Source organism: Trachemys scripta, chromosome 1 (assembly GCF_013100865.1).
Source record: "Trachemys scripta elegans isolate TJP31775 chromosome 1, CAS_Tse_1.0, whole genome shotgun sequence".
Classification (NCBI taxonomy): Eukaryota; Metazoa; Chordata; order Testudines; family Emydidae; genus Trachemys; species Trachemys scripta.
In genome coordinates, this window is record NC_048298.1 from 144,050,724 (window position 1) to 144,066,183 (window position 15,460).

The 15,460-nt window shown below is 43.5% G+C and overlaps 1 protein-coding gene across 2 annotated transcripts in view; it reads left to right on the plus strand.

Moving 5' to 3' along the window:
• Positions 1-12,690, plus strand: part of RABL3 (RAB, member of RAS oncogene family like 3) — a 33,423-nt gene extending 20,733 nt beyond the window's left edge. The window contains exons 4-8 of one of the 2 annotated variants that reach the window (XM_034788475.1): positions 295-409; positions 1,979-2,129; positions 4,353-4,425; positions 8,501-8,539; positions 12,339-12,690. In XM_034788475.1, coding sequence (XP_034644366.1) covers positions 295-409; positions 1,979-2,129; positions 4,353-4,421 — 335 coding nt within the window. In that variant the 3' untranslated portion in view covers positions 4,422-4,425; positions 8,501-8,539; positions 12,339-12,690. Of the gene's footprint in view, positions 1-294; positions 410-1,978; positions 2,130-4,352; positions 4,426-8,495; positions 8,540-12,338 lie in introns of both variants that reach the window. The other variant, XM_034788479.1, reaches the window with a different exon arrangement.
• Positions 12,691-15,460: the final 2,770 nt, after the last annotated feature.

The window sequence follows — 15,460 nt, forward strand, 5'->3', positions numbered from 1 at the left end:
TTAGCCCTACTTTATACACCATTAAGAAGCAAAAAAAGGGGGCACAAAACCAATCCTTCTACCCTCTTGCTTCAGGTCACATTTAACTACAACATATTTAACCATGTCTCCATAGTGACAAGACAATTTAAAGTAATACCGAACAGTTCCTCCTTGCTAATGTTTTCAGCCTGACTCCATGTGCGGCTCTCTTCTCTCTCAGTTCCAGAACTACTTGGTCTGTGAATCCTGTATAGGTGAGGTTAGGAGAATATCTTATGATTAAGGAATGTCTTGTCTTTACTCTCTATTTAGGCATAATATTAGTGCATGATTTAACCAACAAGAAGTCCTCCCAGAACTTGTGTCGATGGTCATTGGAAGCACTTAACCGAGATGTGGCTCCAACTGGAGTGCTGGTGACGAATGGGTGAGTGTACAACATGCACACAGCATCAGACACATGACTCTAGCTGTCATATTACTCTTCATCCCTTATTGCTAGGGTCACTTGAAATCCACAGGAAGTTTGACCAAGTGCAGAGTTCTCAGGCGAGGTTTTACTTGGGAAGGCTGAGAAGAGCTATGGAACTGTGGAAGAGAAATGGTACTGCTGTTCCATCTCCAGAACCACTGCTGCTAGATCCTTGGGTTTTCTGGGAGTAGCTTGGGGTCAGGGGAGCATGTCTCTGTATTTCTCCTTCCCTATCTGTTAAGGCTTATGTGGGAACAGGTACATTTCCTTCTACCTCAACGTCTTCCATGGCTGCTTTGTGGCATTCAGGGCCATCTAGCAGGAATCCTCATGAAAATGTGGCTGTTTCCATGTCCTGCCTGGCTTTTTTTTGTGTGAGGAGTAATGAAACTCACTAAATCTTGCAGATTTCTTTAGTAGGATTTTTCGGGGCCTTGCTAAAGAAATCTATTCACAGAATATGTTTTCAGCAGTGCTGCACCATCTAACTGGGTATTTGTTGCTGTTTTCCCCTGTTCCTTGTTACAGGTATAAGGGGGAAGATTTTCAAACCCTGGAAAAATCTCACAGATGAGAGTGAGAGCAATGGAATTGGGGGGGGAGCAGAACCCCAATTATATGCGCCCCACAGACAGATACACAGCTGCTATTTTAAAAACACAGGGTGGAGGTGTGTCCTCCAATATCCACATTCTATGTGGCTGCAAAGAAGAAGGCTGTCTCACTAGTTTACGTGGTGGGACAGAGAAAAGGCCTGTGAAGCCAGCTGAAACAAATTAATGGAGAGTTTTCAAACTACGGCAGGAGTTTTGAATTGGTCCTGAAATGAATGGGGAATCAGGGTAGTTCTCTAATGATGGGAGTGATATGGTATCATTCTTTTGTTTGTGTGAACATAAGAATGGCCATACTGGGTAAAACCAATGATCCATCTAGCCCTGCATTGTATCTTCCGATACCGTGGGTGCGTGGGCAGCAGCATTCTGCATCGCATCCACATTTACCCTCCCTTTTTTTCCTTTTCTCTCTGATTTGTAACATGGTCACATCAGCCTACTAGCTACTTCTGCCTTTTCCTTTCCCAGACTGGAGCACTGACCCAACCCAGCTGCTGGTTCCTTTCTTCTCCTCCTCTCCCTTTTGAACATGCAGTGTGACCCAACCAGCCTCTCAGCTACCATTTCCTTCCTGCTCTTCTCCAGCTCATGCATTGTGATCCAGCTCATCTCTTAGCTGCTGCTTCCCACCCTGTCCTCTTCAGACAAAAGCCCCAACCCATGTCTCAGGTGCTAATTACTAGTTCCATATCTGTTTCCACTCTAAAGCTCCCAACAGGCAGTGTGAATCAACTGCAGAAACCCTCCCCCAAGTCCCGGACACAAAATACGCTTGGCCGTCAGAACACAGTATCCAAGAATCTCCCACCCACCTAGAGTGGAAAGGGCAGGCAATGGTTCCCTTTTTCTGACTTGACGAGCTATCACACTCATCTAGGTTTGTATTATTCTGTTTTTCACTGCACAGGGACTATGACCGTGAACAGTTTGCTGATAACCAGATTCCACTGCTGGTGATAGGAACCAAATTGGACCAGATCCCAGAGACTAAGCGCAATGAAGTTTTGACCAGAACAGCTTTCCTGGCTGAGGATTTCAATGCAGAAGAGATTAATCTGGTTAGTATTTTTGCCAGAAGTTTGTTTTTCTTTAACTGTGCATGATGTTTTCTGGCAAAGAGAACTATGAGATCCCAATTACAGGAACTAGGCTACTGGTGATTGACCTCAGTGTGACTGACTAGGCACTTTACAGTGATGGTTAGTCATACCCCTTGCTAGCACCATGGAGAAATAGTAGCTGTCTTTCAGTTATAGAAAGGAGATGGTTGTGAGAAGTCAGCGGGATGGCCTAGAGGTTAGGGGATTGGGAGTCCTGTTCTCAGTTCTGCCACTGACTTTTCTTTTGAGCAAATACAGACTACACCCATTTATATCTATACCATTTCCTGGGCAAAATCGGTGGCTGGATGTAAAATGGTTGGCTGAAGTTAAGTCTGGGGAATGCAGATATAGTATTGAAGTTTTCAGCCTGCTTCCCACCTTTGGAGATTGGACTTCCCTCTTAATGATTTGAGATGAGTCTTTAGTTCAAGATTGAGACACATCACTAGGACGCTATGGGCACAGCTTCCTCTTCGGTATTTTTTGTGGGAACAGAGGGTTTCAGTCTCCAGGGCTGTAAAACCAACACCTTTCCTTAGCACCTAGCTCACTTAATTTTCTTTTAAAGATTTTTTTTTTTTTTGTCAGCTCTTTGAATAGGCAAGTGTCAAATTCTAGTTCATGTTTACAAAGCTGATGCTTCAGGACTCTACAGGAAATTCTGGCTGATTTATTTCTTTGTGGATTTCCCAACCTCATTAGTGGCTGATCAGTATCAAAAATCATTTGTCTTGTATTTAGCACTAAGGACTACTTCTCTAACATGGAATAGAAAGCTGCTCTGATGTATTTGCTTCCCTGTGCCTCTTGGGTTTTGAAGAGGATAACATCCAGAGTGACTTCCTTTGTCTGTAAACTTTATGGTGTGAGGCACTCCAATTGTACTGGTACAAACACGGAATCTGGATTTCTGTTTCACCAGTCACATTGATGATTTCTGCATTTTAATGTGAAGAAAATCCTTAGTTGGTCTGAGATTGATCTGTTCTCATTACCATTAAATTGTTCTTTCTGGAAGATGCAGCCACTGCCAGGAAAAAGTCTTTCACATAGACTTCCTCAACAAGAAGGCCTCCTTGTTTCTACTGATTACTAGGCACCCTTGATACTTTCATAATATTCTTACAATGCTGCTGCTGTTGTGAATTATCAGCTGATTGGTTCCTCCGCACAACATCCTAGGAGCTACCCTAACCACATCATTCTGCAGAGCTTGTAGACAAATGGTTCATGGCCTACTCAGGTCACTTCAGACTATGACATGAGCTGTGCCCACAACCACCCATTCAGTTGTGTGTATTTCAACCTGCAAATGAGCTTGAGCTGCCCTAAACCCTAGAACAAGGAGACCATGTTTTGTTATAGGAGTACATGCAGTCAAATGGGAAGTGAGTAACAGTAGTGCTCTGAGGCCTAGTATAGCAACTCAACATAAAGGGAGGGAGGAGAGACTAGAGTGCCAGGAGTTAGAGCTTGATGCCCCAGTGCTAGTGGTTGGGAACCACTGCTGTGGAGGACACCTCTTGCTGTACTATTAACAGACCTCCGGTTTCTGTTCTTGTGCCTTTAAAAATGTTAGGCTGCTGCTTGTTCTAAACCACTTAGTTTAGATTTTGCATTTGAAGTGGGTCTTCTAAAGTTCCCTTTAACACAGAGTTTTGGGAATGGGGTGAAGCTACCTCTTGTGAGTAGAACCCTATTTAAAAGACTGAAACTTTTGATTTTTAATCATTTCCCAATCAGTTTTGTCCTCTTCCATATCTCCTCTTTCCCTCTCTCCCCCCCCCCCCCCAAATGTCCTTCCAAATGGCTTTGGAACAAAAGTCAGTATGGGTTTGCCATGTTGGCTTTAGTGGTCATGTTTGCATGTTTCTGGGAAGAGGGCTTGTTGATTTCCTTGTATTCCCTCTGCTGGTTGACTAACTGCAGCAAAATCAAATATTTCAGCTGTTGTAAATGGTTGAAAACCAAGCCACGTCTTATTAGGTTATCCGTTCTTAAAGTGACACCGATATGGCCTGTCATTGCATTCTATAGAAATCAAGCATCTTGAGAAAACATTTTGTTTAAGATGAAGAGTTGTGCTGAGTACCTGGTTATTTTCAGTAGCTTTCCTGCTCCTTAAAGAATGTTGCATAACATGGTTCCTAATTGTGAGTTGCCTTTTGTGTGTTCCAGGACTGCACCAATCCCCGCTATCTGGCTGCAGGCTCATCCAATGCTGTCAAGCTCAGCAGGTTTTTTTGATAAGGTGATGCAAATTCAATTACATTTGTTGTTTTTGTTTTATGTACTTAACCCTGCCTGTATACTGAGAGCTAACGGCACAGTTGGGCTCCTGCTCTCACTTGCCACTTCTTGAGAGCTGGGTTCAAATCCTGTGTGAAATTGCAAGTGAAAATGGCTTTTGGACTACTCTCCCTTAAATATTTATTTATTTATTACTATTTGTATTACAATAGCTCTTTGGAGCCCTATGGACCAGGGCTAGGTGTTGTGCTAGGTGCTATACACACACGTTACTCCTGGGGGAATTCTGCACCACTGCGCAATGCAGAATTTTGTAGAAATTGCTTTTTGCGCAGATTTTCCTTTCCCCCAAAGAAATGGGCTGCTGTGCTGCTGGCCGCCACCAGGGGCTGCTGGACCTGGCAGAGCCCAGCTTGCACATAGAAAACCCTGTGGGGGAAAGGGAGAGAGTAGAGAGTTCTTAGCAGCTGCAGTTCCCCACATGCCCTAAGGGAAGGAGATGGCAGCGCACAGGAAACTCCACACAAACCTGGGACTGAGCATCAGGCTGTTTCTCCTTCTGGATCCCTGGGCTCTGAGGGGTGGGTGGGGGGGTAGGTGTCTGGGCTGGGGCGGGCCATGGCTGGGCTCTGTGCGGGAGGGGTTGTTGGTGTCTGGCCCCCTGGCTGGGCTTTGGGGGGAGGGAGCAGAGAAACAGGAAATGGGTTGTCATAGGGGTTTCTTTAACTCTCTACTTTGGGGGGAATTTTTGTGTGTGTCTGTATTGTTACAGACGTACCTGGTGACGGTATTTTGAAATAAATTACCAAAATAATTGAAACTGGTGTAATTATGTAGTGTTATTTTGACAAATAAAATTTGCAGAATTTTAAAATATTGTGTATAGAATTTTTAATTTTTTGGCACAGAATTCCCCCAGGAGTAACATATAACAAAGACACTCGCTGCCCTGAAAAGCTTTTCAGTCTAATACTGGTCTGCATTACAGACTTGCCAAAGAGTTTGTTAGTTTAATTTAACTAAGTCACATTTTAGATGAGACTGAAGACTCTGACAGCAGAAGTTGTGTAACTCATTATTGAATTTTGTTGTCTGAGTTATATGGGGAGCCCAGAACATGAAAAAATTAAGTGGTGAATGGGAAATGTTCTGTCGGTCCCTATTGCACAATGCCTGACTCCTAGCTAGTTCTACCCCGCAAATCATCTCCGCTTCTTGAAATTCATCCATGGAAACAGAATGAGTGTGAGGGCTGGAGTCTGGATTTGATGTCTCATTCTGGCCTTTTGCTCCTTGAGCCAGGAGCATTGCAGAAGCAGCAAAAATTGGGGGAGTGGTAAATAACGAAAAAGGTAGGTCACTGATACATCATGATCTGGATGGCTTGGTAAGCTGGGTGCCAGCAAACACTGCATTTTTAGAGGGCTAAATGTAAATATTTAGGAACAAAGAATACAGGCCGCCTAAGTTCCCTCTAATCTGCACGGTTGCACAGCAGGCTATCAAGGGCCATGCAGGCGCGCAGCCACAAGGACCTAGACTGGAGAGGGGAGAGGTGCCTCTCCCCCGGCCCCAGCCTTGGAGCTGCTGCAGCCAGGGAGAGGCGCCTCTCCCCTGGCCCAGCACTGGGGCAGCCTGCATCCCAAACCCCTCATCTCCAGCCTCAGCCCAGAGTGCACATCCCCAGCCAGAGCTCTGACACCCCCCCGGCACCCTAACCCTCTGTCCTACCCCTGAGCCCCCTCCCACACGCCAAACCCCTCATCCCCGGCCCCACCTCAGAGCCTGCAGCCAGAGCCCTCACCCCCCTGTAACCCAACCCTCTGCCCCAGCCCTGAGCCCCCTCCCACACTCTGAACCCCTCAGCCCCACCCCTGCCACACATCACCTCCATATTGGTGCACGTAAAATTTATTCCACACGTGCATGTAAAAAATTAGAAGGAACATTGCAGTCCGTAATTACAGGAGGGGAACTCTGTTCTGAGAAGCAGTGACTCTGAAAAAGATTTGGGGTCATGGTGGATAAAGAGCTGAACACGAGCTCCCAGTGCAATGCTGTGGCCAAATCCTTGGGTGCATAAGCAGGAATCTCAAGATTGAGTAGAGAGATTATTTTATCTCTGAATTTTGCTGTGATGCAACCACTGCTGGAATACTGTGTCTTGTTTTGGTGTCCACAATCAGAGAAGGATGGAGAGAGTTCAGAGAGATATGAGAATGATTAAAGGATTAGAAAACATGTCTTACAGTAATAGACTCAAGGAGATTGATTTAGTTAGCTTAACAAATAGAAGGTTAAGGGGTGACTTGATTACAGACTATAAGTACCTACATGGGGAACAAATATTTAATAATGGGCTCTTCAGTCTAGCAGAGAAAGGGATAACAATCCACTGGCTGGAAGTTGCAGGTAGGCACATTCAGACAGGAAATAAAGTGTAAATATAACAGTAAGGGTAATTAACCATTGGAACAACTTACAAGGGTCATGGTAGATTTTCCATTGCTGACAATTTTTAAATCAAAATGGGATGTTTTTCTAAAAGATCTGCTCTAGGAAGTATTTGTAGGGGAAGTTCTATGGCATGTGCTGTACAGGATCTCAGACTAGATGATAATATTGGTTCTTTATGGCCTTGAAATGTATGTCTACATGTAGCCTGTGAAGTGGAAAAAGGGAGCAACTGATGTTGCTCTGAAATAACCCTCCAGCTGATTCAAAAGTGATAATTGCTTACTGTGAAAGGACTCTTGTCCAGCTCTCAGCTACAAGGATGGAGGCTTTGATGCTGGATGCCCAGGGTGTTGTATAGGCAGTTCTCAACTTTATGACGTCCGATTTACAACGAACGGCACTTATAAGGTTTCTGAATTAACATCCTGATTCGACTTACGACGTTGGTTTCGACTTTATGATGCTTGGTCCTGCAATGGAGTGGATTGTGGTTCCGATTTATGACGCAATTGTCAGGAGCCAATTGTGTCACAAGTCTGAGGATTGCCTGTGTATTAGGGCAATACAGGGGATCTCCTTCAAGGATGTAGAAACACTCTTCCTCTTAGAAGAGAGAGTGATGAATAAAAGGGATAAGTGTCTGTAACCCCTTTTTTAAACCAGTCAGATTGGGGTAAAACCTAGCATCATATACCATGTGTACACATGGTTTGCCGTCACTGAAACTCCTCTCATTTCTGGGTGAGACTTTGCCCCAGCTTGCTGGCTCATGACTTTTTGGATTTCACAGCCTCCTCTTCAGCCTCCTGTGACTTTTCCCCAGCCTTAATGTTCATCTCTGTCTTTTTCCTCATTCATTTACTTCGCAATTGATGTCTTGAGATTTGATTACTTCTGGGATTGTAATTCTGTAATCTCTAGGTGGGGAAGGGGATTGAGTAGCTATTCTTCAGTGTTGGAGATTTCCTGAGAACAGTTCTGTGTGAAACATTGACCATGGTATCTGCTTAGAACAATGAAACTGGACTAAAATTTAAAGTGTTGTAGCGCACTAGCAAATATCCATTGTCCCTGTGCAGGTTGGTGGGTGTGCAGTGCCCTTTGCTAGCGCTGAAGTGAGTGCTAAATATAGATGCCCAACACTGCTATTCCTGGTTAAAACAAACCTGGGGGAATAAAACTTAGTGCTTTATTTCCCACCGATCTTCCCCAGAGAAAAAACGTCAGGATAAATCTGGAAATAGCCAAATTGGAAGTGGGAATGCTTTGGTCAAGCCACTTAGTGCTCCCTGGGGAGAGGATGGAGATGGCAATGGGGAGCCAGGGGATCACCTTTCTCGTACAAACACCAGAATTTGGCCAGGATTTTTTTTTTTTTTTTTTTTGAGGGAGGGGGCAGGGATAGGGATTTGCAATAGAGCAATATGAGCTGCTCCTTCTTGCCCTGTGTAGTGAGGGTACTGCTTCCACAGCATCCTTCAGCACAGGCAGTCTGGAGTCAGGATTTGTCATTTGAGAATGGAGTATCCCAACTGTTGATGTCTTTAAAGTGTTAATCGCATTATGATGGTATGTACATGCCACACCTGCTAAATTCTTTCTTTCATTGCATCCCCCAGGTCATAGAGAAGAGATACTTGTCACGAGACGGTAATCAGGTCTGTGGATTTTTCCCTGTGGATATTTTTTTGGTACAATGCTACCCGTGGATTTTGTTGGCTGACAAGGCCCTGACCTTAAAATATGGGCTCCTGGTTGCCCAGACATAGGAGATTGTGATTCAAATGCTAGTGATGATCGGTAGTTGGATGCATGGGAAAGATAGTGCAAGTTTTTACAAGCTTCACCCACAATCTGGATGTTTTGGCTATAAAATGATAAGCAGTGAAATAACTAACAATATTGACATTTAAATTGCCACCACTGGGAATCAGATGAAATTGAGACGAAAGAGGGCTCAGTTAGCAACTCTCTCAGAGCTGTTGTTTCAGGCTGTTTTCTGCAGAAACACATGGCACCATTTTGAATCACAATCAAAAAGTTTTCTTCACAACCAGGGCTAACAATGTACATTTTTTAATGATAATTTCTGCTGCAGCTGGTGGAACTAATAAAGAAGTGCCAGTATGGTACCAGCTTAGTTGGACCCTGAACTCTTAACTAATTAATAAAAAAAAAAAAAAGGTTTTGGAAGCACTAAGTAGAATCTGGGACCTGGACTCTCCCACCTAGGACAAGTCACTTCATCCTTCTGAGCCTCACAGTGTTTCCATCTGTAAAATGAGGGGGAATAATAATACCTTGCTCTTATGTAGCACTTTCTATCAGTCGATTACAAAGCAGGGTAGTATCATTATCCCCATTTTACAGCTGGGGAGACCGAAGCACCTATGAGAGTGACTTGTCACCTAGTAGACTAGTGGCTGAGCTGGGAATACAACCCAGGACTGACCTACCTTAGAGAAGTGTAGCATAGGCACTGAATTTCTAATCTCCCTGGCTCCACCCAGGCCTTGCCCCCACTCCACCCCTTCCTGCAGTGCTCCACCTCTGCCCTGCTTCTTCCCGCCCTGCCTCTTCCCCACCCAGTTCCGCCCTCTCCCACGAGCGCGCTGCTCCCTCACTCACCCCCGCACACTCCCCAGTGCCTCCTGATGCTGTAAAACAGCTGATCCGCGGTAGGTGCTGGGAGGGAGGGGGTGGCGTTGATCGGTGGGGCCTGCCAGCAGGCAGGAGGCGCTGGGGGGGTGGGGGGAGCTGATAGGGGGGCTGTTGGTGGGTGCTGACAACCCACCATATTTTTCCCGTGGGTGCTTCAGCCCCAGAGCACCTATGGAGTTGGCGCCTATGAAGTATACTGAGGTTTAATTCATTCACGTTAGTGAAATGGTTGCATATTCTAGTAACAAACGTCATGGAAAAACGTGTATATTAAAAAACTGTACAGTGCTTTCTTCCTTTTAGGGAGGGAGAAAAAGTGAAAATGAAAGCCGGAAGTGTATTATTTCAGTTTTTCATGAGAATTTTTTATCTGAATTTTTTAAACCAAATCTGTTTTCTCCTATTTCATCCTGGAAGGCTTTTTTCCTCTGGCAAAAGAGAATCTCTGTTCCTTGACGATAATAGCTTAATGCAGGAGCCTGTTTTTGTTTGTTTTTTGTTTTAAAGCCATGATGCAAGATTACATTATTGTGTATGATAGGTTTTAGTGGCTAACCAAGGATTAACCTTCTTTTCTTTATGGCCAAGGGCCAAAGATTACAGCCCACTGCCAACTACTCTGATCTGCTCCCTTGTTGACAGTGCAGAAGCTTAAACAAGTCAACATACATATTGTAGAGAAACAAACCCAACAAGGACTTAAGAGCTTCAGTACACCCCCAAGTGTTATGTTTGAAATGATCTGCTTCTTGTACATATAATAAATGGGTTTCATAATATTCTGCAGTGGGATCTGTTCTTCCCACTCATGCTTTGAGGAATTTACATGGTAAAACTCTCCTAAGCATGGATGGAAGAATAGACCCTAAATGTATGTTGTGGGGTTTTTTAAATCATGCCTCAGCATATGCATCTTGCCTTTAGCTTGCAGCCATAGCATCAGTCAGATCTCAGAATGTGGTCAGACCAACCCGGTGTTGGTGGGGAAACCTCCACAAAACACAGAGGATGCTCTAGGAAATGTGCTGTTGATTCTGATTGCTGCATTCTGCCTTCCGAGTCGATAGTGGACTAACACCCGAGTGTAGTGCTGGGATGCTGTGCTATCTTTTAGTTGAGATATAATAACCACAAGTGAGGTAGACCTCAGTTTTAAGGAGCCCATAGCACTTTTGACAAAAGTTTGATTTGTAGCCCTGGGGTGCTTCTACATTTGAACTCTAATAATTTTGCCTCTGTGGCTTCCCATTGTAGTTTTAATTGGATATGCTATTCTTAACTGTTGTATAGAGTTGCCTAGTTTCACTCCAGAGCTGACTGCATTTTAGTGATGGGCAAAGTGATCCCTATGCATCCACTTTGTCTATCACTGTAAGTTTGTGAAGCACTTTGAGTTGAAAGGCCCTAAGTCTTGTACTTCTCCGGTGAATTGACATTTCTGCTAAAATCTGTGGCTTTCTCAGGGCTTGCCTACACTTGAATGGTTCAGTGGCACAGCTGGACTGTTACAGCTGCATGGCAGTAGCACTTCAGTGAAGATGCTACCTATGTCGACAGGAGGTAGGTTCTTCCATCGGCATAGGCAATCCATCTCCCCAGGAAGCAGTAGCTAGGTCAATGGGACAATTCTCCTGTCAGCTTAGCGCTGTCTACACTTGGAGTAAGGTCGCTTTAACTGTGTTGCTCAGGGGTGTGGAAAATCCACACCCCTGAGCAACATAATTATACTGACCTAATTCCCTAGTGTAAACCAGGATACAGTCTACCATTGTAGGGTATAACTCCAGCAGGCTGTTTTATTGTGAAGTCTAAATTAGCTTGCCCCCCACCCCATGTTTTCAGATGTACTGCTTTTGGCCAGTTCTGATATTTTTCTTGATTGGGCACCACCGTATATTTTGATGCTGCTTTTATACAGTAGGTTGATTGTCCGGGGTTATTGTGACAGAGCAGTGAGAGAGGCTGCATGTCTGTTGGGTGAGCACCTCAACTCTGCCCATGTGTAGATGGAGGGATGAGCTGACTCCTAAACCATAATCTTGTGGACAGCTACATGAGATGCTGCCATGAGGACAGCTATGTAGTACAGGATTAAAGAACCATGGACCTCTTTCTGTTGTGGGATTGTGTATGTTTGTAGGCACTCTGCAGTGTAAATCTGTTTGAAATCCCATTAAGCAAGGAAGCTTGTGGTGGTTTTGAATAGACTTTCTTTGTAAGCACTGATTCTCACAGTGTAAGCACTAGCTGCACAAGCACTTTCTGCACATGTACAGCAGAAAAATGAGTGCCGATACCTTACTGCAGCTTTTTTCATTCTGATGGATTTCGCAGAGCTTCACAACTTGATAAAGGCTGTTACGTCAATTACTGCAAAACTGCAGCCAACTCTGGGGTAGAACACAGCAGCTGTTTAGTACAGCACAGTAATGGTGTACAACAGTTTAGAAAAGGAAACAAAGACTCCTAAATACAATTGAAATTGCAGAAGGATTTAGCGAGGAACAGTGTAATAAACCAAGGTGGAATTTGGCTAGGACAATAGTGCTCACACTGCAAGTCTTACATAAAGCCCCAGAAGATCTATAAGGCAAGTGGTCAGGACCTCACTTTTACATTTCATTCAAAAGATGGTACATCTTAGGAGCATGCTGAAGCACTAGGTCTGTCCTGACTCAGAAGGAACCGTGGGATGGGAAGGAGGTAATGTTGTCAACTTGGTAACATGCGTGTTAATGTGGCCTGGAAGGAATTCTTGCTGGTTCTGACATGGTGACTTATCTTCCCTATCTACAGATTCCTGGCTTTTCTGATAGAAAAAGATTTGGAGGTGGTACATTGAAGAGCCTTCATTATGACTGAACACTGCTCACTGTCCAGAGACTGAATGGAAGATGAGTTTTCTCTCCGTTTGCAGCAACATTCCTATCCCTGTTGGACTCTTAAAGGCAACGATCCTCATGCCAGGCTTTGGCCAACAGGACTATGGAAGCTACCAGTGCTGATGAAGGCACAAGGAAGAATCCCCCAAATCTGTTTTGGGGTCCAAACTCTCTCCTAGGCTTAAGAACTTTGTGGAAATACTGGATCTTTTTGAATTGGTGTAATAAATTCTGTGTTTCCCACGCTGTTGTAGGAAACATTCTCATTCACAGCATGCCTGTGTAACTTTTCCCCCCCATCTTGGAACATTTATGAACACTCTTCAGTGAATTATGCTAATTTTACCACTAGCAGCAAAGGAACACTGAACAGGCGTCTCATTTACACTAACATAAAGCAAAACAAGCAAGCAAAATATTAGATTGTATAAGTAATAGGATGGAAAACAGTAGAAAGCCATCATATAAATCAGTGGTATAGCCTCAACTGGAACTCTCAGTTCTGCGTCACCCCATCTCAAAAGGGGCATAACAGAAATAGAGGTTGTTCAGAGACAGGTTCTGAAAATTATTAGAAGCCTGAAAAAAAATTCCCCATGAAGAGAGAATGGTGTTTATATTGCTGTTTAGTTTGGTATTTGTAGTTTAGAGAGTACAGAGAAAGTAAATCAGGTACTCCTATTTATTTTTTTCTCATAATACCAGAACAAGGGGACATTTAATTACATTAAAAGGCAAGAAACTTAAAATTAATGAAAGGAAGTATATTTTTAAAATGTGCATGTGGAACTCAATCTGACAATCTATATTTGAGACCATAAGCTTAGTGGATAAGACCAAAATATAAATGATAAAAACATCCACAGTTAGAATAGAGTGGGTAGAAAATTACTCTTAAGGATTGGACCTAACCATGAAGTTTTGGGGGTTAGAAAGAAAATTCTCATATGAGAAAATAATTCCTCTGAAGCATCTGTCATTAGTTATTGCTGAAGATAAGACACTAGACAAAATGAACCACTGGTCTGACCTATTACAGCAGGTTCTGTACTCTTAAATATAATGTTTTATTGTATTGGGAGAAAAGAAAAAGTGTTTGAGGTAATTAAATGGGCATCCCAAAGCTCTAGTATTATATGCTTTCCTTTCCTCTCTCTCACAGTAACCTTATAATGGTTTAGCCTGGGCTAGAGGCTGACTAAGAGCTAGTGTTAAATATAAATACAAATTAATAATAAATGACGGTAGAGGAAAGTAAAATATTGGTGTGAAATGGACAGTAGGCTGAGTTCTGCAGACTCCACATTACATCTGCATGCAGTTCTTCTCTTGCTGTTGATTGGGAGTAACTGAGTGCTGCCTATTGCTAGCAAAGCAGGAATGACAGACAGGATCACCAGACCTAACTTATGAAAAGTAAAAATATGAACACTTTTTACTTTCCCTCTCTCTAGAACCTTCAACAAGAGACTCGAGAACATTTTACAAACCTGAATGAACTAAGCCACCAAGCATCTGGGTGAGGTGCAGTGAGAATCAATATCCATATTTTATGGGCAGGGAAACAGGTACTAAGACACTGGGACTAAAGTTTTCAAAATCTTCCAGTTTTGGGTGCCCTGTTAGAGACAGCTGCAGAAGTGCCATTAGGGGCACCTTTGAAAATGAGAATCCGAGTGATTTTTCCCAAGATCACACTGCAGGGTCAGGAATAGACTCCAGGAATCCTAATTTACAGACTTGAGCTTTTAACCGTGAGACTGTTGTCTTCTAAAATAAATCACTGAAGTCCCTGAATTAGTTGTGGTATGTTCAGTGAAACCATAGGTTTGATTATGAAGAGAGCACACAATAGATTCCAAATTTAGCCTCTCAGTATCACATTTAAGAGTGACAAGATGGGAGTCCCTAAGCAAAAGCTTTGTGCACTGCTGATATACTAGCCTTTTTCTCAGCAAGGATGGCTCAGCAGTTTGACCTCTATTCCTAGGGGTTGTGGCTCCTTTCCAGTTGATAAACCAGTGGTCTGATTGGGAATGGCAAACTTCATGCATCTATTCCTTATGTATAATCAAGTTGCAGGGGCAATTTAGGGAAGGAGTATGATTGAGTGGTTAGAGCACAAAACTGGAAGTCAGGAGTTTTCGTTTCTGTTCCCACCTCCCTTGCAAGCCTTGAGCAAGTCGCATCACCTCTCTGTCTGTTTCCTCACCTTTAAAATGGTGGTCGTTCTTCACAAGATGATCTGAGGATTAATTAGGCCGAAATGCTCCCCACTTCTTCTGTGAGCAGAAAGGAGCACAAACCTGCAGAAGGGGACAAGCAGGTTAGGCGCCTGCTCTGTGCCTTACTTTCTCTCTCACCCTGTGGAAATCCCTCTGCAGCAACTGGGATCCACAGTGTTTGAGGTGTTGTGGGTTGGCGGGAGCCACTTTCTGTTTCATCTGATAGCAGATAAATCACTGCTGCAAGCAATAACAACAAGTTCTGCCTGCAACCAGGGCTCAGATTGGGGGAATACAAGTTATGGAACTCTCTGAAACTCCGACCGCCAAAGGGCTGCGCGCTCATCACACCAAAACAAGACATTCCCAGATTACACTGCTCTACAGCCAAAATGCTTCTGAAATAAATGTAGTCAAACTTTACTAATTCTGGGTCACTGAGAACGAAAATGATGCTTAAAATTATTGATTGGCTCTAGTTTTCAAGATATACTATTGGGTCAGTATATACGATCCTTGACTTGGGAATGGCGGAGGGTAAGTGAGTTATAAAGGGAAGGGATCTCAATTTAAACCAGAAATGACTAAAATACATCTTTGACTGGATCTATGAATAAATCTATGACTGGGTTTGGACAGTACTTGCTTTTTAGGCAAAACAATGAATGATGCAATCTGAAGCTGGTATTGCATCATCCATGACTTCTAGGAATAACATGATGCAATTCATATCATGTATGACACAATACCAGCTTCAGATTGCATCATTCATTGTTTTGCCTAAAAAGCAAGTACTGTCCAAACCCAGTCA